Source organism: Lepidochelys olivacea (genome assembly GCF_965140295.1).
Source record: "Lepidochelys olivacea isolate rLepOli2 genome assembly, chromosome: 10".
NCBI lineage: Eukaryota > Metazoa > Chordata > Testudines > Cheloniidae > Lepidochelys > Lepidochelys olivacea.
The window spans coordinates 3,512,708-3,539,301 of record NC_140420.1 but is presented as its reverse complement, the minus strand read 5'-3'; the positions used below and the strand labels follow the sequence as shown (position 1 = coordinate 3,539,301).

Genomic DNA, 26,594 nt, shown 5'->3' with positions numbered 1-26,594 from the left:
TGTGCGATTAGAAAGTTGGCCACCCTACGCAGGTGGCGGGACAGAGCGAGCGCCTCAGCGCCCTCCTCGGAGGGCAGGGGGTAGCTCTCTCCACCACTCGCCGGAAAAGGGATGACTGATAGCTAAAATCGAGCTGCCTCTGAGCCAGGACAAGCTGGCCCATCGTTGCTGGATGGGGCCGGGCGATCTGAGCTGTGACCCTGGGCTGCCAGTCCCTTCCCTCGCACCGAGCAAGCCTGGCAGGTGGGCGTTATTTCTTTTTAAAGGCCCGTTCCCCCTTCTGGCTGGATTCAATCAGCTGCCAGGTGGTTCCCGCCTTCTTACCTTCCCTTCTGACATTGGCTCTATCTTCTTCAGCTGCTGCTCAGCAGGTGGCTGCCCGGCGTAGGCAGAGCTGGCCAGGCTCTGAGTCCGAGAAGAACCTGTTGCAAAGCAGCCAAAGGGAGCGGTCAGAGCAGCTGGGAACGCTGCACTGGCAGGCCCTGCAGAGGCCTCGCAGGATGTAGACATTAGAGACCCCATGGCACTTCTGTCTGGGGTGTTAGCCTGGGGGTCCTGGCCCCTGGGCAGTACGGGTGGCCCAGTTCCCCTGTAGGTCCAACTGGATGAGGAACACTCTTTCTCACTTGTCCTAAATTGTTGTCCAGTGTTGCTGCCAAGCTCCTCCCCAGTAGTGGCTGCATTTCACCAATGGGCACCTTTCCTGTATAGCCCATTCATGTCTATGGGGTGCTTGGAGATCCTCCCATGAATCGGGAGATCTAGAGTGAGAGCAGAGTGCGGCTTTTCTGTATGATCTCACGCTCCTCTGAACTTTGTTAGGGGTGTCTGCATGCACGCCGGGGCTGTGTCTCTTAGGGGGTCTCGGGCCCGCTTCCTGCCACTGGGGCGCTGGCATCCCTAGCCCCTTGGGGTGCGATGCACCAGCGGTGAGTAGCCTGTGTGGCTTTCAGTGAGGCAGCCATCAGGACTCAAGTGGAACAGCATGACGCGGTCTGGACCACCCACCGCTCTATTTCCTGTCCCACATCCTAGGGCAGCCATGCTCAGACCTCAGAGGGGCAGGAGCCGAAGTAGCCACCAGCATTCCCAGAAGAGCCACAGCCATGTGAATTCAGTATCCCACTCGCTCCGCTGCTCCAGGTTCTCACAGCAGAGCGACTGCCCGAGCATTATTACTTTATCCACTGCAACTGGTTAATAACACAGTAAAAGCCTCCTGATGGAATTATTAACCAATCGCAGCTATTCACCAATCACACGGTGGCTTAACATCATGTGCCACTTCTTGTCACTGTCCTAGGGCATGTCAGGACGAGACATTAACCCTACAAACGCCAGGGTGCTGGCCTGCCACGGGTGCAGTGCCCCCGCCTTCCACCCTGGGGATAGCGGTGTATCAGACCTAGAATGGCCCCGGGTCTGACGCTGCTTTTTGGACATGGGCCCTGGACCAGAGTGCAAAGGCCAGGACGTTCCGACTGGAAACTGGCCCTTCTCCAGCCCCGTCACCACGGCGGTGCCCCGCTGGGCCCTCTGCTCAGCACACCCAGCCTAGGTCTTTCCTCAGCGGCGAGCTCCAGGTCCAGAGGAGGGAGCGGCTTGGACCCACAGGGATTACGGCATTCGGCTTAGGGCTGCTCCCCCCTCCCCCTGCCTGCCAGCAGCCGGCCGTGGGAGCCTGGCTAAGTGACTGGCTCCCGGGGCCTGGCTGAGAACTCACACCGCTCGGTCTCATGGTTTAGTGACGGGCGTTTGTGCTTTCCCGGCTCGAGCTGTTTGACACAATGCTGCCGGCTGGGCCGAGTTCCCAGCCCCTGGGTGAGTTCCCAGCCCTCCGGGGAGCCTGCAGCCCAAGGTAAACACTTTTCAATCGGGCTGGTAAAATGGATGCAACCAGCATGGAGGTGAGCAGCAACCCCCCCCACCTACCAATCACCCCCCCCCATCACATACACACACACACACCAACCATCCCCCACCCCAACTGTACACACGCACACACCATACACACATACCTCAACCACACACCCACACACCCCAACCACACACCCCCAACCCCTCCACTCATTATACACACCCCAACCCCCCATCCACACCAATCGTATAGACACACACCACCATGCCACACACACCAATCACATGCACACGCACACACCAATCAATCACACACACACCTCAACCCCCCACACACACGCAACCCCCCCCACACACTGCCTTCCACGCACATACACCAACTATACACACACCCCACATGCCCCAGCCCCCCATGCATGCACACACAGCCCACACACCAATCACACACACACACACACACACATCAACCACACGGCACACAGCCACCAATCACACACACATGCACACCCCAACACCCATCCCACGCACACACATACCCCACACATTCCTACACACACTCACGCACAAATCACACACACACAACCACCAGTCATACACACACCCCACCCCCAACCCCACACGGACACACACACACCCCACACCAATCACACACCCCACACCAATCACACACGCACCTCAATCATGCACGTGCACACACCGATCACACACACACACACACTCCACACCAATCACACACACACCTCAATCATGCACACGCACACACCGATCACACACACACACACACACACCACACACAACGCTGCTTTGGCACGCAGGGACCAGCGACCAACAGATGGCCCTGGCAGCAGCGCCGAGCCTGCAGGCCGCGGGCAGCACCTCGCTCCCTCGGTTGGCCTGGAGCACGGCCAGACCAACAGCCTGGAGGTGGAGCACACACCAGGATGCACCCTCGCCCTCCCCAGCCCCCTGGCCCCCGACTAACCGAAGCAGGAGAAGGCCTGGCAGCAGCAGAAAGGCGAGAGCGTCATTTTACCCACGCACTTTCCTCTTGGGCAACAGGAGCAAAAAAATCAACGCCAAGCCCTCGTAGGTACCAAGGGTCAGCCCTGCTCCGAGCGGCCAGGCAGCCACCAGCCACGCACCTGCAGGCGCCTCCAGGGCCTTGGCCGGCGCATCACCCACCACAGACTCTTGCACCGATGCCTTCTGGGACAGGACCGTCGCCAGCAGCTGAAAAAATACACCACCAAGGGTAAAAAATGTGTGGGGGGGGCCGTCAGGAGCCAGAGACTGTGTTGCTAACGCTGCGGCAGCCGGAGCCGGAGGCGCGGGCGGGCAGGGAGGGGCGCAGCGGATTTTGGATGCAGCAGGGAGTGCGTGAGAACACAGCTCACAGCACAGATGGTGCTTCGCCTCCAGCAAGGGATGGCAGGAGCCGCAGCTCCATCCGGGACACCCCAATTCCAGCCTCACGCACACCTAGCCCCAGCCCCCCGTAGCCATGGGGAGCAGCGGGGGGCGGGGGGCAGGGGGGCTCGGCCTGATTAGCCAGGAAGAGGAGCAGAGCATGGCCCCCTGGCCTGGTGGTTCCAGAGCACCGGGCGGAGGGCAGGCGTCTGGAGCCAGGGGCTGTGTGGCTGAGTAGGGGCAGCAGAGCCCAGCCAGCTGCAGCAGCAGCCTGGGGACCCTCTGCCCCATGGAGGAGGTGCAGGGAAGGGAAGGACAGAGCAGCCCGCAAAGGATGGATCTCCTACCCCCAAAGTCAGCCCTGGTGCCACTCCCAGTGGACAGCCTCAGAGAAGGGCAGGGTCTGCCGGTCCCACCCCAGGCAGGCCAGTGGGGTGGAGGGCCAGAATGGCGCTGGAGTGCCCAAAGCCCATTAGGGGACAGACAGAGCTGTGACAGAGCAAACAGAGCTGCGCCCGACCCCCAGGCCCACAGCGGGCTGCAGCAGAGAGCAATGGACGTGCAGGGCCTAGCGTCTGCCCTGTCATCCCACCCCCTGCTGGGCTGGGGACCCAAACACAGCAGCCCGGCAGCGGGCGGAGGGCAGGAAAAACCAGCCCCGGGCAGGCCTGACTGAGCGAAGGGCAGGAATGTGCCCAGCGTACATGGAGCAGAGCACAGGGCGGGCCAGAGGGCTGGAGCGCTCTGGGCCATCTGGCACCTGGGGAGGGACTGGCTGGTCTCGTTACACCAGGTGCATATGCTGAGAGCGTCTCCATGGTAGGGGAGGATGGGAGATCACCTCACTCCGCTGCCGGCTCCCTGGGGGGACAGGGGCCAAGGGTCACCTGCTGCCTAAGCATACCCAGCTGCCCTTACCTTGACCCCTTCGGAGCCAGCATGCAGGGCATGGCTGCCACTTCCCGTACTCTGCCCGCTCCCCGAGCTCCGGGCACTGGCCACGCTCCCCGTGCTCCCCAGGCTGCTGCGGTCCCCACCTGCCAACGGGGAGGGAGAGTTAGGTGGCGGGCGATGGCAGGGCACTTCTCCGCACGCCACGGAGAACCCCTGCTGCGGGCGTGGCCTGGCTTTGAGGCCCCAGCAGCAGCTTCACACCGGTGTTTCGGAGCCTCCTGTCGGCTGACGAGGGCCACCCCAGGCGAGTCCAGGAGAACACCAGCCTGCCACCAGGCAGCAGTAGCCGTCAGCGTGGGGCTGGAGAAGCAGCTCCCAGGACGCGGGATCCGGTGACGAGCCCACGTACGCACAGACTGATGCAAAGGCGGCTGTACCTGCAAAGGGTTTGCGCAGCACCCAGATCTCTTCCACAGGAGCCGGCATGGCAGCGGATCCGCCCTGCGACGGCGACAGATGCGACGGGCTGTCAGACCCTCGGGAACCTTTGGAGCAGAGCAAAGAGAGCGGCGGTGAGAAGGGGTGTAGCAGCGGGGACCAGGGCAGTCTCACCCAGACACGCACCCGGGAGGCAGGGATAACTATGCAAGCAAGAATCAGGCTAGGGGTAACAAGGTTAGTCCGATCAGGGAGCATGAGGCCCTCTTCTAGCAGTTGAGGTGTGAACCCCAAGGGAGGAGAAACAAAGCAGTTTCTCCTCCCTCCTCCCTTGGCGTTCACACCTCATCCTCCCTGAGCAGACTAACCTCCTTATCCCTAGCCTGATTCGTGCTTGCATAGTTATCCCTGCCTCTGGGAATTTCCACTACGTGCATCCGACGAAGTGGGTATTCACCCACGAAAGCTTGTAATCCACTACGTCTGTTAGTCTACAAGGTGCCCCAGGACTCTTTGCCAATCTCAGGCTGGCATCACTGTGGTGACCAAAGGAGTCTGGCTGGGCATCGCACGGAACCACTGCACCGCCCCTCTGCCCCCTTCTGCTGACCAACCCCACTGGCCTCCTGGGGGCAGCCTCCCAGCCTCGGTAGTGCCAGGCACTGCGCCCATGGGCATCACAGGCCCAGGGAGGAGATGCGGCCTTGGCATGAAGTTCCAGGGCAGCTGGGACCCACTGCATTGGAAGACCACAACGTGGACTGCAACAGCTCCTCTCCCCACCACACAGCACTGGTGCCCTCCCTGTTGATCAGAGGGCAGGGGTCCCCGGGACTCGCACAGAACAGCAAGGCAACCAGCCCCTCTGGTTATTTTAAGTCCGTTGCTTAGGGAGAGCGCGCCCAGCCCCGGCGGCCGAGCGGGTACCTGACCCTCTATCACACCTTGGCCAACACGCAGGGAACACATTTGTAAGGACCCCTTGGGAGCTATCCACACGCAACAGCCCCTCAGTAAAGCTAGCCCCTCACTCAGCAAGGGGTACAAGACGAGACTCAGCCAATAATGGCAGGCGTGTGCCGAACAGACGGGCAGCTGGTAAACCACTGCTGAGTCTACACTCCCAGTGGTTATTTCCTCAGTCGCCGGTGGGCCCCACTCTGAGCTCAGCCCCAGGGGTGCATGAGGGAGAAACGCATGGAGGAGGGGGTTCCCCGGGGCTGTGGGGAGCACAGCAGGGTGCAGCCGGCTGCAATGGGGCTGCACACAGAGGCAATGCAGTGCAGTCCCCAGCCCCGTTACTGGCTCCCAGGCTACACTCTGCAGGCGTCCGAGACGGGCCATGGGAAAGGGGCTGACGGTGCCCCGGGCAGCGTTTTTACATGGGGAGAGGATGAGGAGCCGTCGATGAACGGCAGTTTAGGCTGAGTAGCAGGAATCAGACCCAAGGCGGGCGCCTCCTGGGCCGTGCCTGCTCCAGAACGTTTCATACCCGGTTCTCAGCCACGGGGCAGCTGCCACCGCCAGCCCCACAACATATGTTCGGGGGAGGGGGGCACAGGCATTTGGAACTGGGAATGACGCTAGCTGGGTGAATGGCCCACAAGGGACCCGAGACCTCTGTCCCATCACTACGAGCCACCGTGCTAGAATTCACCAGCCGCAGCTCTGCGGCGACCCCTCGGCCAGACAAACAGGGGCTGACACGGCCCAGCCCTAGCCCGGCTTCCTGCCCCGCTCCCCCCCCCCCCGAGCAGCAAACACCTGCGGAAGTAGGACTCTCCCCACCCTCGGACATTCACTGGTCACCCCGGAGCCAGAGCCCGTGTCCCCCCACAGCTGGTGGGAAGCTGCTGCCAGGTCGGATTTGGGAGAAGGCAGCTCAGCATCACTGCAGGGACGACGGAGCTTAATGGTCTCACCAAGCCAGCCTCCTGGCACGGCAAGGAGACGGGAGAGAGACAGACGTCGAAGGCTGGAGTCTCTCGCGAACTGTATCCTGACTAGCACATAGCCAGCGGGCCGGGCCGTTGCTCGGGGACGCACAGACCCTTTCCAGAATTGGGAACCTTGCTACAGACCCTGCCCCCTCCCCCTGGGCCAGGCTTGGTCTGCACTGGGGGCTCCAGGCTGGGCAGGGGGCTGCCCTGACCCTCACACACTTTGCTAGACGGGCAGAGCCGCTATTTGCACTGGTGGAGCTGAGCCCTGTGTGCTCTCGGGGTGCAGACCGGCACCACTGGGAGAGGCCTTGGAGAGGAGCCAGGGAGCCCCGCTGGGGCCTGGCCCCTCCACCACAGAGAGCAGGGTGGTCAGTGAATGGCAGCAAAGCCCATTGCCCTGGCGGCCCTCCGAGCACTGAGCGAGCCCGACGTCTGGCCAGGGAGCCTCAGGACTTGTGAATTCCCCATACGGAGGCTCGGAAGGCGGCTGCAATGGGCTGAGGGAGGGTGCCAGCCGGGACATCTCTGCAGGCCAGCTGCCAGCGCTCCTCCCAATGCTCTGATCTGCTTGATTTTGCTTAGGGGATGGGATGCCAGTGCCCCCAAAGTAAAGGGGGGCTGGCCCCTGCTTGTGGTTGGCCAGGGCAGCAGGGCCCCGGTCCCCCGGGATGGGCTTTGAATAAGCGCAGCACGTCACGACCCAGTGACCTCAGTGCTGCCCCCCAACTCACATGAAGCAGCCCCTCCCTGACTGCAGGTGTAACTCACACGCCTCGGAGGGGTGGGGGGGTCTGTCCCCTCTAGTGGCACCGAGACCACTTAAAGAGAGTTAAATGAGTCTGCTCTACAGCCCTAGCTAACAGGGCTGTAGACTCGTGCCCTAAGCTCCAGAGGTCCCCGGTTCAATCCCGAAGCCCGGGGTCTGTCGGTGTTACACATGGACTGCCCATGGAGGCAGGCACATGCCCGTGCACATAGGGGGAGCTGAATCCAGCCCTTAGGGAATGTCTGGGAAAACACGGACCTAGGAGCCATTGGGAAGTGACAACACAAGGCCCCAAGTTCCTCATCCGCTGGCCTTCCCTGAGACCTGTGTTTATTGCACCTGGGGAGTCGCTCCCTACGCTTTCCAAGGCCCAGTCAGCGACTCGCTCGGCAGTTCCATGGTCTTAGAAGCCTGGAAACCCCCCCTTGCCTCTAGCCCTGGGTCTGAGGGAGCAGAAGGGAAGGCAGCTCTCTTTGCGCACAGATGATGTCAAAGCGCCCAACTCTGGGCCCCACGCTGTGATGTTTGCTGGAGAGCCGGGAGAGGGGAGCCCACCCATGTTATGTAAAGTGAGCCCCACTTGGGGTCTGCAAACAGATCTCTCAGCAGCGAGCGAAGAGATTTAACAAATGGGTCACACTGGCGCAGGGAATTTCCGCTGGATTTGAAGGAGTTTCAAAGTGGGTCACGCTGGGGGCGTGCTCCACCACTGAGGAAAGCAGCCCTGTGCAGGCAGCGTTCGGCTCTCAGGAGGGTTAAAACAGGCAGAGCCATTTCCCCGCGTGCAGGGCCACACAAGGAGGGGTTTGCAGATTGCACCAGAGAAACAGCTCAACCCAACTGCACAAAGACTCAACGCAGCCATTTCCCTGGAGATTCCTGTAAACAAACATGCATTTCTTATCCCCCTGCCAACCCCCGCGCCAGGAAAACCAGAGTTAAAGGGAAGTGGCTCAGCAAACTCTTTCCTCGCACCTGAAAGAAAAACAGAAAAGCTGGTTGAAAAAGGAAATGGAGAAAACTGGAGATTACTCAGCATGCCCCTGGCCTGGCAATGCTCCAAACCAGTTGGAGAGAGACTGCCAGCTCCCAGGGGGAAGGGGAAGGTTTGTTAAGAGACCCACGGGTATGATGCTGATGCAGCAGAATTTAAACCTTTCATCTGCTCCTGTCTCTATTAGCCCTCTGAAAGGAACAAACACCCCTGTCATTCGTTTCCAGATGGGGTCAGGGGCCCGACAGCCTGCTTCTTGGAATGCCCAGGAGCTGGAAAACCCAACTGTGGCTGGCTATAGCCATAGACAGGGCTCTGCCAGACCCATGGACTAAGTGCATGAGACTAGAAGCAATGAAACCGGCAGCCCAGCCCGGGGGGAAGTCTCCTGCCTGACCCCCGCAGTAGAGCCCTTGGGCATTTCATCCTAGCTGGTGTCATTGCAGATGCTATCTGTATGCATTAAACCACTTCAGCTTGCACACAGGCTGCGGCGCAGGGCAGCTTGTGCAGGATGATAGAGCCACTGCAAGGGCTGGAAGCTGAAAAGAGAGGACCACGGCCTTTAACGAGATGGAACTTGTCTGCTCTGCATTAGGCAGGACTTCATCAGCACTCAGGCAGGCCAGCAGGGCGGAATAATGCCCAGTGGAAGGAGACGGCGAAGAGGGAAGTGCAATCTGCCTGAGATTAAACAGAGGGGAAACGACAGGCAGCCCCCTAGGCATGCACCCACCCAGCTAAGGTTTGGCACATTGACCTTTCCTCCACATTATTTTATGGCGAGGCCTTTCTGCATTGCCTCCCTCCATACCAAGCAGCATCGCAGCCTCCGTGCCTTGGTTCTTCCCCAGTGAATTCAGTGACAGACTGACAGACGTCCTCCGTGCACAGAGCAGACGCGTCACCCCCCCATTCCCTGGGCACATTCGGTCCTGGATCTCTCTGTGGGTTAATGTTCAACCAGAGGGTGAATTTCTGGAGTCATCTCAGGACTGGCCAGAGACATGACACGTAAGGCACCAACAGCTGCCGGCATCCCTGCCACCCTGGAGCACGCACCATGTCTGCACATCAGGCACAGTTGAGATGACGGGACAGGCTGGGGGGGCAGATCAGTGAGGCATCCAGTGATGGGGGGAAATGAAACATGAGCAGTGAGTGGTGGCTGGGCCCCGATATTAAATATCTGTTCCCCCGGTAGGTGCTTACAGACTGTAATCAAGTCACCCCTTAACCCCAACTTTGCTAAGCTAGATGGAGCTCCTGGAGTCTATCACTAGAAGGCAGGTTTTCTAATCCTTTAAACATTCCCGTGGCTCTTCTCGGAGCCCTCCCCAATTCATCAGCTGCCTCCTTGAACTGTGGCCTCCAGAACTGGCCCCGGGATTCCAGCCGCGGCCGAACGTGGGGATAAAAGGACCTCCGCTAGGTTCAGCCACAGCTAACCCAGCTGGGCACAGCTAACTCGGCCTGGCACAGCAGCAGGAAGCTCACAGCCGGGAACATCCCCGAGAGCGGCAGGGAGAGGATCTAACAAGCCACCCCCCTCCCGAGCTTCCCCGCTGGGCATGGCACACGTTGCCTGCGCAGAGAAGAGGCTGTTCCCGTGCCACCATCTCACAAACCAACCAGGCAGATTAGATGCAGGTAAAGAGTTTAACTGGCCAAAGAGAAGGGGCATGAATATGCTGCTACTGCGCCTGACAGCCACGCTGCCTCCAGCGGGGAGCCAGCCAGCCCCTAGGAGAGCTATGCAGAGCGGGCGCGGGAAGTGCTCGCAGGGGAGAGCTGCACGGCAGTGCCCTGGCATGGCGCTAGGGGGCGCTCTTCTGCTGGAATAGCTACTTTAAGGAGACATCAAAATGAGGTCTGGACTCTGTGTGTATCAAAGATCCCGTGGCACAGGTGCTAGACTCATGCCCCAGGCACTCTCCAGCGGGGGAAATGACACATGCCCTGCCTAGAACTGCTCCTACCATTTCAGCTCGAGCTTGGGGGTCTCCAGTTCCTCTCCTCACCATCTGCAGGGTCACAGGTACGCAGCCAGCTCGCCGCAGCCACGACCCCCGGGCAGCCTCCGTGCAGCGGACACAAAGGCACGGCCCAGCTTGCACGGAGAAGCAAGAGCCACCAGCCCAGGGGGAATTTCGCTCTGCAGAAGAGACCGACGCACTGGAGTGGGGTCAGTGCTCACCAGCACAGCTTTCGGGGAACCCTCCGAACCCCGGGGAGCACCTCCAGCAGCCCAGCACTGCCTGCCCAAGGGGAAAGGGCAACCTACTGCCCGGAGCCTCCCATGCAAGAGCCAGCCCCACTTAGCCAGCGTGCCCAGGCTCCCAGCACTAGGTGATGCATACAGAGCAGCTGGAGCCTTGTGTTCTGGGTCTGTACAGCGCCGGGCACAGCGGGGCCCTGGTCCGTGACGGGGGCTCTAGGCATTATGGTGATACACATACTAAGTACCAGAATCCTCCCAAGATAGCCACAGATCTGGCAGCAACTGGCATCAGAAGCAAACCCAGAATCCAACTCCTGAGCACGCCAGCCAAACGCTCCACAGCCTTACCCTGCTGCCCACAGCTCCCACCAGCCTGTCTGGCCCCAGAGGAACTTCTCCAGCACAGCACTGACGGCTCTCCCACCACCCCTACATCCTCACTGCCCGGGACATCCCAGTGCCACGCCAATCCGCCGCTGCAGCTCCTTGGGCCCAACTAGCCCAAGTCGATGCTGCTCTAAGTGGGTACCAAGCCAGCTCCAGATCAGAAGAGTATCAAGGTACGTTTCTGTTCACCTTTGCACCCCACCTCCCCAGTCTCGGGCCCCTTATGTCTCAAATTACTTCACCAGACTGTCGAGAGTTGCTTCCTGCTTCACTGTTCAAACATTCACTTGAAGGCTCTCTGAAAAAAGAACTAGCAGCCTATTGGTAACAAGGAGAGATCCCACAGTCCAGTTGGCTTTCCCTTTATTGCTGCCAAGTCCCCTGCCATGCACCCTACAGTGCAGCAAGGACACTGCTGGGCAAGTCCCCACACATGCTGTCCTGGCAGCAATGTGGAGAGTGGGGAGCTGTGCAGCTCAGGAGGGGCATGACAATGGTCTCAGAGCAGCAATGCAGGCCCTGTGACATTATCACATGCTTGCAGTGAGCCAACTCTTGCAGTATTTGGTGTCTATCTTAAAGACCCAGCTCCTGGAGTCACAGGATTCTGGGAGAGTCTCAGCTTCCGCTTTTCTCACAGCCCTTGTCGTTGCAGAGAAAAGCCTGGAAATGTGACCTGAGTGTGCCCCGAGGCCTTTGAAACCAGAAAGCAAAGAACCCCCCACATTAATTATCAGCATCATTCAATCTCTCGATTGCAAGCCAATCTGGTGATTTGGGGGACCTGCCTCTGGATTCTTAACAGTAGGGGTTAGCCGTAGTCCCCATTTATTCTTGTCTCTCACAGCAGACTGTCAGCAGAGAACTCCCCATTCCCTCCCCGGGTCACTAGTAACCCTGCAGATTGCTCCAGCCCGAAGGGTCAGAACAGCCCCCATTGTGTACATCCCTCTCCTCATGAGTTTCTGTGACTCTGGGCGCTTCCCTCAGCCAGGGCCGTGAAAGCGGACAGTCAGCTTCGCCGCCTGGCTCTCCTGCTGAGCTAGCCCAGTCCTGGTGCCTTTGGCTTCTCGGCACTGAAAACAGAAGAGTTTGAACCAATCTTTGTTTTGTTTTCAGCTATAACATCATGTTTAGAACTTGGCTTCCGCAACACATTTCACAGTTACAAGATCTGCACCTTGGGGCCAATTCTTGCTGACGATGGGCCCGATTCTCCACTGCCAGGCCCCTCGTGTGTTCCTTACACCCCAGTGCAAGGTGGGTGCAGAACAGACAGGCAGTGTCTGACACTGGTTTGGCACAAGGAGCAGGAGGATGGCACACCAGGCCCAACGGCTGCAATGTAGAAGTCTCCAGGGCTCGATGTTTTTGGTTGTAATTAGACAAGCGCTTTAAATGTTTAGCATGGCTCTTAATTAGGAGAAGCTCCAGGAGCCCAAGCATTTGCTGTGCTGGGCAGCCCGCGACACACACCGATGCTGTCTCGTCGAGGGGCTGCCTGTCTGGCATTCAGATGAGTGGCTGGCACTGCGTGTACCGGGGAGCTGCTGCGGTATTAGACACAGTGCTAGGCTGCCTGGCAGCAGATGGGGAGGAAAGGAGGCAGAGAGTCAAACCAGCAAGGAACAAATCGGGGTCCGCACACCTACCCTCAGCTGGTCCCACTGAGCCAGCGGACCCAAGGCAGAGGACAGCCCCACCTGCTTGGTTGTTGTGGCATCAAACAGGCTCCGAACATCAGCCCTGCCCAGGACCCCCTGTGCGCCAGGGCCCTCTCCACGAAACAACTGCCCGTGACCCTACTGCATCTGGGCAGCAGCTTGGCAGGGAACCACAGCAGCTGCACCTAAGACCTCAACTGTACCAGTAGCCTCCAGCTGGCTACAGAGTGCTGTTTCCCACCATGGCACTTTGACCACCCATTGCAAGACTGGGGGTTGGTGGAGTCAGAATGAGGAGAGCATTCTGCAGGGATGCCCCCTCCCTGGCCCTGCCTGCAGACGCATGTCACGGTTCTTTATAGGGCAGAGTGCCGACTGAATGGGCCGAGGGCGGTGACTGCGGACGGCAGCCACCCTCCGGCTAGGGAGTTCTGCAGCCCGAAGGACCATTCGGGGCACGCCCCCAGCGTGGTCAGGGAGTGACCATAATACATCCATCATGCCACACTCATGCCACAGCCACTCTGGAAAGGAAAGGGGGGGCTGGGCAGACACCCCCGCTCGCACACGCACCAAAGCAAACCAAGGGGGAGGGGAAGGCAACCCAAACAAGGAACACAAACCAAATGAAAACCCATGAAGCGAGCGGTGAACTACCTGGTCCATAAGGCAGCTCCTCTGCAGTGCTATGGGGGAGCCTGTGATAGCCAAAGGAACTGAAAAGAGGCAGATGGGAATGTGGTGGAGGAGGTGGAGGTGGAGGCAAGAAATGGAACGGATGGGACGAGGAGTCACCGTTAAGCACAGCCGCCCTGGGAGCTGGGAGCGGGATCTTTTGGTAGTGGTGGGGAATGGTGACTGCACCCCACGGACCTGCTAATAAAAACATAACAAGAGACAAAATGAAAAAGAAGCAAATAATCAAGAGACACGTAAAGCCACCAAAACCAACTGGCCAAAACGGAAGCAAAGCCAAGCCAGGAAGGAACGCCGCGTCGCACCCGGACCCCTCGGGAATCCAGCCCCTCCGGGCTGCAGGGACTGGACCCAACCCCAGAGGGCAGATTCCAGCTCCCCGCCGTGAGAGCCTCCCCGGTGCCGGCCGGCTGGAAACCAACAGGCCACAGAACTCCAGGCGGCCTCTCTCCAAACCCAAATGGAACAGCAGTGCCTGGACCACACGGTCGCTAGCTGGCAGAGACCAGAACCCGCTGGGCCAAGCACTCTGCCCCTCGGCTACAGGACAGGCAACGAGCGCCATCAGGGCCCGAGGCTCAGGGGGACCCTCAACTTCCCCTTGACGCATGCCTGACCTTGCAACCAGTGGCGGGCAGCAGTGTGCGGACTCCCACTAGCACCTCCCAGCCGGAGCTGGGGAGGCAAATCGCTCACGCTGACCCCGGCCCTGTCCCTGGGAGCGACACCAGCCACCCTCCAGAGCGGGACACGGCCATCACCACGGGACAAGGGGCTTGGGCACACACAACCTGCCCCTCGGCTGGGTACACCCAGGGACAGCCAGCGACTGGGGCCGGTGCAGGAGCCGCACGCTGGCTTCCCGCTGCTAGAATAACCTCCGGGATTAAGAAGTGTGAGCCGTCCAGCACTCAGCTCTGCACGTAGCTCTGGAAACGAGACTCCAGATCCCGCACAAGCAGGCAGCAGCCTGGCCTGTCACAGCCCGACGCACACTCTGGGTCCAGCAAAAGCCACCTGATCATGTCCCCCCCATTCACACCCCAGGAAGAACTCTCCCTCCTCTGCTCCCTGCACAAACACCCCAGCCCCTGGCCTCCAGACACCTGGTTCCCTGGGCCAGCCATTGAAGCTGGTGTGTTTTCCATCCTTTGGGAGCAGGTCTCAGTGCTCCAGGTGTGCTGGGGAGGGGCCCCATTTGCCTCTTTCGTCCAAGCCAGGGGAGGCACCTGGAGGACTGAGAGGGCGCTTTGATCAGAGGGGGCATGAAGGCCCCAGCACTGCATGCAGCACTGCAAACATGCAACCCCCAAGGTCTATCGTAGGACCCTGGCAGCTGCCAAGGCCCTGGCTGGCACCAAGGCTCAGAGCCCAGAACGGAATGGCGAGAGGCCGAAGATTTACAGCTCATGGGATTACTTTCCTTGCAGTGCCAAATGCAAAACATCCACAGCTCTCCACGAAGAGCGGGACGGATCTGTGTCTCCACCAGGGAAACAGCCCCTGAGCCACGGCTGGGGGGGGTCTCATTGCTTTGAGGAACCCGCCTGCTTTCTGCAGCTTGCCAAACTAAAGACAAATCTCCTGGTCTCCCTGAGCTGCAGTGATAACCACAGCTCTGGCAGAAGCTGATGTTCATAGAATCATAGAATATCCGGGTTGGAAGGGACCTCTAGTCCAACCGCCCGCTCAAAGCAGGACCAATCCTCAATTTTTGCCCCAGATCCCCTAAATGGCCCCCTCAAGGACTGAACTCACAACCCTGGGTTTAGCAGGCCAAGGCTCAAACCACTGAGCTATCCCTCCCCCGCATGTTCTTTCGGCGCATTTCTGTGCCCTGGTGCCATCAGCCAGTGTTGGAAAAATCGCCCCATAACAGAGCCTTTCCCTGCCTTGCTCTCTTCAGACGGCCAAAGAATGAAAGGTTACCCAGGTCTGGCTCATTTCAGCTCTAACGTGAAGGCTGCCACCCCCTGGGTGTGCCCCATGACCGCCAGCTGGGCTAAGACCCCACAGCGACCGCGGAGCCAGGTTAGAACTCGACAGCAGATGGGATCCAGTCACCGCGTCGCTGGACGCCACCCCCATGACCGTGCCACTGGGCCGAGCCTGGGCCCGCTCCCTGCAGCAGTCCTTGGATCCTGCTACCGGGACGGTGCAGAGCCTGTGGTCCAGCGGCTCCTCAGCTAACGCGCCACGTCACCGCAGCTCAGCCAAAGGCATGCCGCGATCCACGGGACCACCCTGGCTGAATCGCTCCCTGCCCGTTCCTTGGGCTTTCAAGTGTGGCTCTCTGAACAGCAACACGGAGTCGGCAGCACCGCGCACTTGGTCTCCCAGGACTCCGGGGCAGAGGGATTCAGGTTACCAATCAGGAGGTGGCTTTTCTAGCCGACAGCCCTGCAAAGAGCCTGGGATCTGAGCGCCAGGCCGGGCTGTGCCCGCACTGCGCCTCATCCCCAAGGACAAAGGACAAGGCCCCTGCCTTAGGAATTCCGCGTGGCCCCATTGCCTTGCCCAGGTTTGCCCTGGTGCAGCCAGTCAGGGCTTGACTCTGCCGGCAAAGCACAAGAGGGAATGGCTCCAGCTCACCCCGCCGGGGCCGCGCTTCCTCCCCGTCCCTGCCTTGCACTCAGGTGACCCAGGTGGAAAAGACGACAAAAGGTGGAAGGCAGGGGAGTATGAGGGCCCCAGGGCGGGTTAGCAGGGCTGGCTCGGGGGAAAGCGTCTCGATTTGTAAGCTGAGCCAATCGGATCTGACACCCCTGAGGCCAAGGTGACCCGACACCCCGTTCTTAGAGCCACGTTCCAGAGCACAACAGCCTTCCCGGAGGATCTCTGGGCTCTGGCGCGTCTCCAAGGTCTGAGCTGACCTCTTCCGACACACTCGTTTTCACCCTGATGCAGCCCCTGCTGCCCAAGCCCGGAGCCAGCTTCCTCCACAGACCCAGGAGCCGCAAAAACCTCTCCCGACAGGTGACGCCGCAGACAGGTCAGGACCCTGGTCTGGGGGGAGCTGGTGAATGGTGAAAACTGGCCTGTGCGAGGCAGGGGCTCTGCCGTAGACCCCCCAATCCTATGGGCATGAGACACACAGGAATTGCAGCCAGAAACTCGACTGCCTGGGCAGCCAGCTCGCTGAGCAACTGGTGTCCACACACCCCTGGGGTGTGCCTAGGCATGGCCAGGGAGCTGCTCTCGCCCCCTGCGGGGTGTACCCCATCGCAGGGCGTGGGCTCCCCACCTAGGAAAAGCTGGGATTCGCTCCAGAGCCATTCCACGGGTTGGCCAGCAGGGGGTGTGCAGGAGAAGCTCTTCCAGCCCCTCCCCAGCAGACCCCCTCTGCACCTGGCTAGCATGTGGCTTCTACCAGCTGCCCGGGCATCCGCTCCCGCCCCCCAGGTGCTCTCCCAGCCTGCCCCACCCCGCCAAACCCCACTGGGTGCTCTCCCCCCGCCTGCCCTGCCCCGCCCCCCCACCAAGCACAACCCCAGCCCTCTCTAGGAGCAGGGTGAGAACCCCAGAGCCGCCCCAGCTAGAACGAGACACGCTCCAGCGCAGAAACCTCCCCTACTCCCAGCACCCAACCCCGCTCCACCTCGCAGGCAAGCCCCTGGCATCGCGCCCCAAAGAGCCACGCCCAGGCCCATGGAGGGCATATGGCCCAGAGGGGAGATCCCCTCCGCTGCCGGCGCGGCCCATGAGAGCTGATCTCCGCTGGCAGGGAGAGAGCAAAGGGCTGCATGGCCCAGCCTGGATGGCAGTGGGTGCCAGGCCAGCACAGAGGGTGGGCACTGCGTGCCCCCATGGCCGGCTGCAGCGCTCAGCATGTGCCTGCATAGCCTCCCCTCCCCGGGGGGCAGGGTGCCACAAGCCAGCCGGTCACTGCGCCCCTGCAGGGTTTGCGGGGGAACAGGATCGTGGCCCCTTGCCAGCTCCAGCAGCTCCGGTCCTCAGGGGTGATGCTACAACCAGCTGCTGTGGAGAGGAGCAAGGCCCTGCGTGTGGGGAGGGCAGATGGGCTACTAAGAACAGAAATCCAGGGCCAGATTCAGAGCAGCGGTGCCGGAAGGGGTGACTTCCCGCTCCGCGGCAGGGCAGCTATGACCTGTCCCATAGGAGCTCTGCCAGCTGGGCGCAATCAGCTCTGGCCACGCCCCTTCCCCAGCCAGCCACGCCCACCGTTGAAGCCACGCCTCTCCACGCGGGCCCCAGGCCACATCACGTGGGACCTTGGCCACGGCCAAAGCCCCGGAGGAACCTGGCCCCGCGCTCCCATCTCAGCTGAAAGTCGGAGCAGGGCTCGCACTCGCAGGGTCCCTGCTCCTGGCGGCATCTGGCAGTGCCCCTTGTACCCTCCCACGCTACCTGTGGGGCTTATGGGGCTTGCAGGCCCATCCGGGGAGACCCAGCCCAGGCCCGGTGCCCGGGTGCTGGGTACGGAGGCGGCAGGGCCTGACGTGCGCCGGGCGGGGGTTGGGGAGGGACGGGTATTTGCCTGTGCGCTTGCTGATCGCTTCCACGAGGCTGGACGGGAAATAGCCCACGCGGTCATTGCCAGTCCGGTTGTCATGGATACAGCCCTTCCACCTGCCGTCCGCATGCTGCTCCAGAACCTGCACAACAGAAAGGCCTGGAGAGGGGGGCGCTCGCTGGCGGGACCGGGGCCCAGCCGTGGGGACGGGAACCACCGGTGAGAGCCAGCCGGCGGAAGAGGAGGGGGCAACATCCTGCTCCAAGCGCCTGCCAGCGAGGGCTGGTACCCCGGGCTGGCGGCTGGTGATCTGCTGCACCCATCTTGGCAGCAAGGGGGCAGTGGCACTGGGAGGGACCATAGGGAAGGGCCCGGCGCTGGCCAGGTGGTGGGGTGGGGCAGGGACCATAGGGAATAGCCCAGCGCTGGCCAGGCAGTGGGGGGGCAGGGACTGTAGGGAATAGCCCGGCACTGGCCAGGCAGTGGGGGGGCAGTGACAATAGGGAACAGCCCGGCGCTGGCCAGGCGGTGGGGTGGGGCAGGGACCGTAGGGAAGGGCTCAGCGCTGGCCAGGCGATGGGGGGTCAGTGACCATAGGGAACAGCCCGGCGCTGGCCAGGCGGCGGGGTGGGGCAGGGACCATAGGGAACGGCCTGGCGCTGGCCAGATGGTGGGGTGGGGCAGGGACCGTAGGGAACGGCCCGGCGCTGGCCAGGCGGCGGGGTGGGGCAGGGACCGTAAGGAACAGCCCGGCGCTGGCCAGATGGTGGGGTGGGGCAGGGACCGTAGGGAACGGCCCGGCACTGGCCAGGCGGCGGGGTGGGGCAGGGACCGTAAGGAATGGCCCGGCGCTGGCCAGATGGTGTGGGGGGGGCAGGGACCGTAGGGAAGGGCCCGGCGCTGGCCAGGCGGTGGGGGGGCAGGGACCGTAGGGAACGGGCCGGCGCTGGCCAGGTGGCAGGACTAGAGGGGCAGGCAGAAGGGGCAGCCCGTGTCCATCTCTGCCCAGGCACGACTCTGAAAGCAACCAAGAACGCGTAAAGGGCCGAACTCGGTGACCGACGGCTCAGACGTGGGGGGCGAGTCTCCTGCCAGCCCATGGACTTGGGTGGCAGCCCCATCCCCCCAACATGAGGGCGGGCTGCTCCCATCTCTGCAAGCGCTGGGTATGGCCGGAGCGCTGTTGCCTTCTACCTCCCTGCCCAGCCCCTCACTATGGGGGCAAGGGCTTCTCTAGTCCTTTCCCATCCCGGCTAGTCCTGCCTTCTCCGACCGGGCTCTTTCTACCCTCCTCGGCATTGGTCCCGCCACCTGCAGCCCAACTGCAGCCTGAGCCCACCATTGCGGGTATGCCAGCAGCTGCCTGGGCATCTTGGTGCCAGCGAAGGGCTCCTGGCTTGGGGCACTAAGGGGCAGTAGGCTCCTCCCTTCCCGTGAGCAGAGGAGGGCCGAGGGGCAGGCTGCTGGAGGGAGGGGACTTGGGTCATGGGGGCCGTGAACCCAGCCCCGGCCTGGCCCACTGCTGCCGGCACTGACCGCGCCCGGCTCTGCAAGCAACTCACGGTGATGACGTCTCCGGCTTTCACATTCAAGCTGGTCAGGTCGTAGTTGTTGCAATAATCTTTAACGGCCCTGACCTGCAGCGCCGCCGAGGCATCTGCCGAGAGAGCAGGAGGGAAGCGTCGGAGAGAAAGCTCCACAAAGTAACCTCCCTCCCCCGCCCCCCAGCAAGAGCTCTGGGCTCCCTGGCGAGTAACAGGGGACAGGAGTCCCCTGTAGCTAGAGCACCGACGAGAGAGCACCCACTGCTCCAGCAATGAGCCGCGCCAACCCGATCCTGCGTGAGCACTAGACCGGACTATCCTGTTCAGCCACAAGCAGGCGCCATGTGTAGCCGAACCTCAACCAGGCCCGGCAGAGCATTACAGGATCCTAGGATGAACACAGTGGGTGTCCAAGTGAGCTCTGTGCCCGGTCCACATCTGGGAACCACATCTCCCTGCCAGGGAGCCCACAGCCCTTTGCAGAATCAGAACCGAGTCACCTGCCACTGACAGGCAGCCACCTCTGGGGAAAAACGTGGCAGCTGTTTAACAGCAATACCGCTGAAGGGCTGAGAACAGTGATAACGGACATGACTGTCCTGGAGCAGGAGTTAGGCCGGGGCGCATGCGCCCCAAGCAGCTCTTGAGTTGATACACTCGACCTTCAGAGGGGGTCAGAGTCCAAGCCCCAAGCCCATCAGGTGGCCGGGAGCTCCCTGCGCATAGCTCTGCCTGGGCTGGCCAGACACTGGGCCACAAATCCCCTTCCTGGTGCAGAGGAGCCGCGACTTCGCCTCCTGAGTGTTAAACGCCTCAGCCGGGGGGGGGGGGGTATGAGGGGCCGCGGCGTGAGCCCAGAACTCACCTCCCACCCCAGGGCGACAGAGCAGCTCAGAGCTGGCTGGGAGTCACCGCCCTGCCCTTGGCAACAGCAGAGCAGGCAGGGACTCTGCTCCCATCAGCACGGATGGCAGCCAGCGGAGTGCACTGCTCCCCCACCCTGGTGGGAATGGAGGGGACCCCGGGCACCCCCAGCACCCACCCCTGGAGGGAACCCCCCGTACCCCGCAGCATCTGCTTGATCTCCTTGCTGGCTTGGGTGGCGGTGAACTGGTGGACGATGTCCAGCGCCGTCTGGCTGTAGGTGTTCCGGATGTGGGCGTTGATCCCGCTCTGAAATACGGAGAGACCGATGCGGAGAGCTCCAGGCTGGCCACGGAGCTGCCCCCCCCCCCACTGGCCACAGCAGCCACACCCAGCCTGCCGGCAGTTCAGGGGTGCCACGGCGAGACCAGCGACTCCCGCTGGGACAGACGCCCACACGCTCTCGGCCTCGTGAGCCACGCGTGGGCTCAGCAAACGGCCCCCCCCAGGCTAGCACCACCCAGCCAGCTGCATCGTGGGAGCTCAGTGGAGGCCTGGGATTGGGCGAGCACTGGCCAGTGCCCACTGCATGGGCAGCATGTGGTCTGCAGGAACCAGCGCAAAACCCACGGGGTGATTGGGGGCGGGCTGGTTATAGGGGACTGGGGGGGTCACAAAGCAGCCTCCCTTCCCCTGCAGTCCAGGGCGAGTCAACGCCCCGCTCCTGGCTCTGCCCACGGCGGGAGGAGAACCCAGGAGGGCCCCACTTCTGCAGGGACGCCCCCTGGACGCGACAGAGGCCGAGCGGGTTTGCACATTGGACTCTCTCTCTTGGCCGTCCTTCTTCGCATTCACTTCCTCCTCTCAGCGGCCCCCCGCTGCAGTGCATCGGGCAGTAGCAGAGCCCCCAAGTCCAGAGCAAGGGGCTCCTGCTAGCAGAGCCGGGGCGGGGGGCAGAGCCGCCGCGCTGGCTGGGTAACTGGGGCAGGGGGTGAGCAAACACGACAGCCAGCGGTGCCCCAGCCCTGGCACAGCCGAGCCGCCCTGGGGCCGAGCTGTCAGTCGCCGGCCTCCTTCTGCCACCTTCCCCCGACAGAGCGCCCCCAGGAGGGTGGGCTCCAGGAATGACGCAGCCACACCACTCGGCATGGCCCAGCGCCCCAAGGACATTGGGGGCAGCTGGGCAGGGGGACGCTCATTTCACGGTCCCCTGGCAAGCCAGGCTGAGACCCTCCTGCACTGGAAGGGGCCCTCTAATGCCCTGATCCTGCCCTGGCAGAGCCGTCCATGGGGAACGGGGCCATGCCCTGTTCCGGCACCAGCCCTGATACCCCAAGACAGGAGAGCTCCCCTGCCCCGTTCAGCAGCTCCCCCCGCCCCCCCCCAACACATGCAGCATGACACAGGGGCCCTTACGTCCAGCAGGAGGCGCACCACGTCCGTCTTGCCGCACAGGGCTGCCTCGTGCAGGGCTGTGCCCGCCTTAGTTTGCCGGTTGATGTCGATGCCAGCCTGCAGCAGGAGCCTGCCAAAACCGCGCCCAACAGCGGTTAGTGACGCAAGCCGGGGGAAGGGGGGAGAACAGGGGCAGGCGGGTGCAAGCTCCCCACATGCAGCTGTCCCGGCACCCCTCACTCCTGACCGGCAGCCCCCCGCCCGCCCAGCCCTGCCCTGCCCCGCAGCTCTGGTGCTGCCCCTCAATCCCGACCCGCAGCCCCCTGCCAGCCCAGCCCTGGGTTCCCCCCCACAACAGCTTTACCAGTGCCCCTCACTCCTGACCGGCAGCCCCCCGCCCGCCCAGCCCTGCCCTGCCCCCCAGCTCTGGTGCTGCCCCTCAATCCCGACCCGCAGCCCCCTGCCAGCCCAGCCCTGGGTTCCCCCCCACAACAGCTTTACCAGTGCCCCTCACTCCTTACCCGCAGCCCCCTGCCAGCCCTGCCCTGCCCCCCAGCTCTGGTGCTGCCCCTCAATCCCGACCCACAGATCCAGGGCAGGGGCTGCTGTTTATGCCAGATTCTGTGGCAATTTCGTCCCGCACCCCAGCCCCTCTCGTGGGTGTTTTTCCCTTGAGTTGCCGAAGCAGGAGACGTGCTGCGCTCGTCCCACGGGTGCCCACGTTGGGCGGGACCCAGCTCGGAGGGACTCAGCCCCTGGCCCACCCGTGGGGCATGCAGTGGGGCACCTGCGCTCTGTTCCCCCCACTCCGCACCCCCACCAGCCACCTGGGACATAACCGGCAGCCCCCCACCCGGCGCCCCCACCCACAGACACGCCTGGGATTGCTGACGGGCCCGGGAGACGAGGGTGTGACTCCAGCCCTCCCCCTCCATACTGCAGGACCCGGGGGAGCAAAGGACAGGGGCTGGGGGTGAACAGAGAGGCAGCTGCCTCCATCCCGGCTGCAACTGCAGCAGGTGGGAGCAAACCTGGCACTGCCAGGAGCTACTGCTACAGGCAGGTGGCTGTGAGGTGCGAAGCCAAGGGGCTGGGGGGGGTCCCGTCTCATCTGCACTGCCCAGCACCGCATGCCTTAGCCACCTGGGCAGAGCATCACCCACGGCCGGATCCCACCCGGGCACCACCCCCACAGGACTCTGCCACTTCAAAGACACTGCCTGGCCCTCCCGCCTGGCCGTGAACTATCACGAAGGAGGGGCGGTGCTGAGCCACGGGGCCAGCCTGCAGCGGGCAGACAGTCAGTGCAGCACTGGGCACGGCCCTGCGCTCAGTGGGAGCAGAGCGCGCCCAGAACATCACAGGATCAGGCCCACAATGCCAGTTCTCCCAGGTCGGGTCCCTTGTCACCTTCCTCCCAGGCCCACGCAGGCCAACACAACACACACACGCTTCCTGGGGCAGTCGGCCATGCCAGCGCTGCCAGGGACAGGCACCCGCCCCCAGCCCGCTGACCGGCCTGGCTCCCTGCACGTGCTCCGAGTCACGTCGGCTGCCAGACGCCATCCTCGCCCTGTTCTGGTCACTCCCTCTGAGGCCCCTGGCTCCGGCCTCTGTCAGAAGACAGGACACAGGGCTGGCTGGGCCGATCGTACTTTCCGATGGCAGAAACCCACGCCTGCTGCGCCCGGCCCCTTCTGTCGGGGAGCAGGGAGCCAGACTCCAACCTGGCTCATGCAGCATGAGTCCTGGGGGCCGCGTTTTAAAGGGGGCGAAGAATGACCGGGGAGGATACCGGGAAGAGCCACAAAAGTGCTTCAAGGGCTGGAGAAAACAGTCGAGAGAGACAAACAGCTCAGCCTGTCCAGCTTGGGCAAACCAGACCGAGTGACTTATTACAGCGTCTAGGCCGGGCCCTTGGTGGGGAGACGCTAGGCGTGCTAAGGACCAGGACCCAGCAGAGACAGGCAGAACAAGAGCCAGTGCCTGGAAGCTGAAGCCACACAAATTCCAGCTCAAAATAAGGCACGACTTGTCACCGGAGAGGACAGAACGAGCTGACCAGGGACCTGGTGGATTGTCCATCCCACGAGGGCTTCAAATCGAGCCTGGGAGATGCTTTAGTCAAACCCAAGCTCTTGGGCTCGGTGCCGGAGTAACTGGTGACATTCTCGGACCCGGGCGAGGTTCAGGCGAGATGAGCAATGCTCCTTTCCAGCCTTCAACTCTCTGCCACAGCAGCTGGATTATTGAGTGAAACCACCCACAGGCCCAGCCCCAGCTCACTCCTCTCCTCCTCAACAAGAACCCCGCGAGATGCCCGGGTGGCCCAGCGGCTAGAATTCGGTGGCAGGACTCCCTCCCAGCTATGCCGTCAGCCCAGCGTGACTCTCTGAGCTCCAGGGAGAGTTTGTGAAGATGCCAGGGAGAGAAACCCATTGTTCTTCCCTTGGAGAACGCGCTGGCTAGCCAGGAACCCCTGAGCTCCAGCCACCCTCGGGCTGCTGGCTTTAGCAGAGGACACTAGAGAAACGTACACGGAATCCAGGCTCGATTTGCTGGAGACACAAGAACACCCAGCACGGAAAACGGAGCAGCCTCGCTGCAGTGAGCGAGACACAGGAAGCAAAGGGCCAAGAGCTCTGTCATTGGAGCGATGGAAGGGGCTGGTGGGGAGGAAGGGAGTTATTTACCCCTTCCCGTAACACATGAACCAGGGGGCACTCCATGAAATTAACAGGCAGCGGGTTTAAAACCAACAGAAGGAAGCGCTTCTTCACACAACGCACCGTCAACCTGTGGAACTCCTTGCCAGGGGATGCTGTGAAGGCCAAAGTATAACTGGGTTGAAACAGTAATTAGACACGTTCATGGAGAATAGGTCCATCAATGGCTATTAGCCAAGATGGTCAGGGACACAACCCCACGCGCCAGGTGTTCCTAAACCTGCCAGAAGCTGGGAGTGGACAATAGGGGATGGATCAGTCGGTAATTGCCCTGTTCTGTTCATTCCCTCTGGGGCACCTGGCATTGGCCACTGTTGGAGACAGGACACTGGGCTAGATGGACCACTGGTCTGACCCAGTGTGGCCGTCTGTATGCAGTAGCCCAGGGGAGGAGAAGGTTCTTGGGACAGCGTTTACCAGACTTGCCCCGCTGAGCAGTTACTCGACGAGCAGCCCCGAGGGCGTACGCTCCTGTTTTTTAGCCCTCCGTGTGGGCTGGCCCCCCTTTGTGCAGCGGAACACAGGCCATATAGAATCATAGAATATCAGAGTTGGAAGGGACCTCAGGAGGTCATCTAGTCCAACCCCCTGCTCAAAGCAGGACCAGTCCCCAGTGTTTGCCCCAGATCCCTAAATGGCCCCCTCAAGGATTGAACTCACAACCCTGGGTTTAGCAGGCCAATGCTCAAACCACTGAGCTATCCCTCCGCCCCGCCCCTCCCCTCCAGAACAGGGAGATCCCCTCCAACCGCCCCGGCTGGCAGCAGGTTGCACGCGGCCCCCAGGTGCGGGAGTCAGGGCTCCACCCAGTGACTGGCAAGGGGCACGGGTTTGCTAGAGCGGGTTATTTTCAATAAGCTGCCCAGGCTGTGGAGCTGGCGAGCACCAGTCCGTGATCTCTGTAGAGCAGGCAAAGGAAGAGGGTCGGGCCAGGCCTCAGAGTGAAAGAAACTCTCTCCGGAGGACGCTGCAGTGAGCTGGAAGCGCCTAGAGCCCAAGGCCGGCGCACGGCACCAGGACTTCGGGGGGTGCTGGGCATCAGGGACGCATCCCCCAGCCCCTCGTCACACTACCAGCCACCTCCACTACAATGCCGCAGCTTCTCCAGCAAGTGGGACCGCTTCAATGAGAAACCTGCACCCGGCCCCCAAGTGCCCAGCCCTGGGGCCTGGCGCTCTCCTCCTCTGAGACCCCCCGCCAAGGGCCGAGAGCCCCTCACCCGAGCCCAGTGTCCCGGGCTGGTGTCCCTGGGGGGCAGAAGGGGAGCTCAGCCCCCCACCCTGGGCCCAGCGCCCGGGGTTGGGGGGGGGAATGGGGGGAACACGTGAACTCAGCCTCTGTCTGCACCAGGAGCAGGTGCCAGGCTGGATAGGAAATGGCTTTGTGGGGTGCAGCTTGGGGCATGGGGGAGGGGCTCCCAGCCCCCCATCTCCTGGGGTGTGCTTCGCACTGGGGAGTCAGACAGCAGTTAAGCCTCAGGCCAGGTTCGCCGCACTAACAACAGAAACGGGCTTGGAGCTTTTCCGCCAGTCCCTGAATTGCACTAAATAGTAAAGCGCCCACAGGCCAGACACGCAGGGAATTAAACGACCCACCAGGGATTCCCGCCAAACACCACAGCTCGCTGCAAGGTGTAACCCCTTCCATCCACCACTAAGCATTCTACCAACCCTCCATGCCCCTCCCAGGGCACTGCCAGGGAGACAATCTTACACCCCCTTCCCCAAACCCCAGACACTCTTCCTGCACCACCGAAAGGCAGCCAGCTCTGGGGTGGAACGCAGCAGCTGTTTAACGGTGCACGGCCATACTGCACAAGACGTGGGGACAGAAGGGAGGGATCCCGGTGCACACGGCGCGTCAGGAGGCCAAGCCAACCAAGCTGCTAGCACGGACCTTCGCGGAGAGTTGCCAGCGAGCTCGATCCACGAGCCCCGAGGCCGGGACCGTGTGTTCTTGGGCTTTGGACTCTCACCCTGCCACTGCCACTGAACCAGCTGGGTCTGGGCAGGGCCTGGGACTAACCCCTCATCTGCAGAAACTGCCACGGGATCGCTCTGGGCCCTCCCTGCCGCTCCACCACCACTGGGCCCATGTGGTACATCACTGCCAGCCCTGCCACCTGCATGGCCCCACCTCGCAGCCAGCGGCAGCCTCCCCAATCCTTCTTGTCTGGGGGGGCTGCAGACGCCACCTGGCAGCCAGGATCCCCGGACTAGGACCCAGACAGGCAGCGCCCTCCCGCCAACCTGCCAGGGTGCTGGGAGCTGCAGCCCTGGGTTCAGACGCCCGCTCGTGGCAGCCCCCTGTGACCGACGGGGCAG

The 26,594-nt window shown here is 62.1% G+C and overlaps 1 protein-coding gene across 2 annotated transcripts in view; it reads right to left on the bottom strand.

The window, feature by feature from the left end:
* Window positions 1-26,594, bottom strand: part of CASKIN1 (CASK interacting protein 1) — a 156,670-nt gene that overhangs the window by 15,384 nt on the left and 114,692 nt on the right. The window contains exons 7-15 of one of the 2 annotated variants that reach the window (XM_084641628.1): window positions 21,566-21,674; window positions 20,350-20,458; window positions 19,304-19,398; window positions 17,766-17,883; window positions 13,229-13,444; window positions 4,596-4,703; window positions 4,183-4,301; window positions 3,000-3,087; window positions 325-422 (exon numbers count right to left, since the gene is read on the bottom strand). In XM_084641628.1, coding sequence (XP_084497754.1) covers window positions 325-422; window positions 3,000-3,087; window positions 4,183-4,301; window positions 4,596-4,703; window positions 13,229-13,444; window positions 17,766-17,883; window positions 19,304-19,398; window positions 20,350-20,458; window positions 21,566-21,674 — 1,060 coding nt within the window. The remainder of the gene's footprint in view (window positions 1-324; window positions 423-2,999; window positions 3,088-4,182; window positions 4,302-4,595; window positions 4,704-13,228; window positions 13,445-17,765; window positions 17,884-19,303; window positions 19,399-20,349; window positions 20,459-21,565; window positions 21,675-26,594) is intronic. The other variant, XM_084641629.1, reaches the window with a different exon arrangement.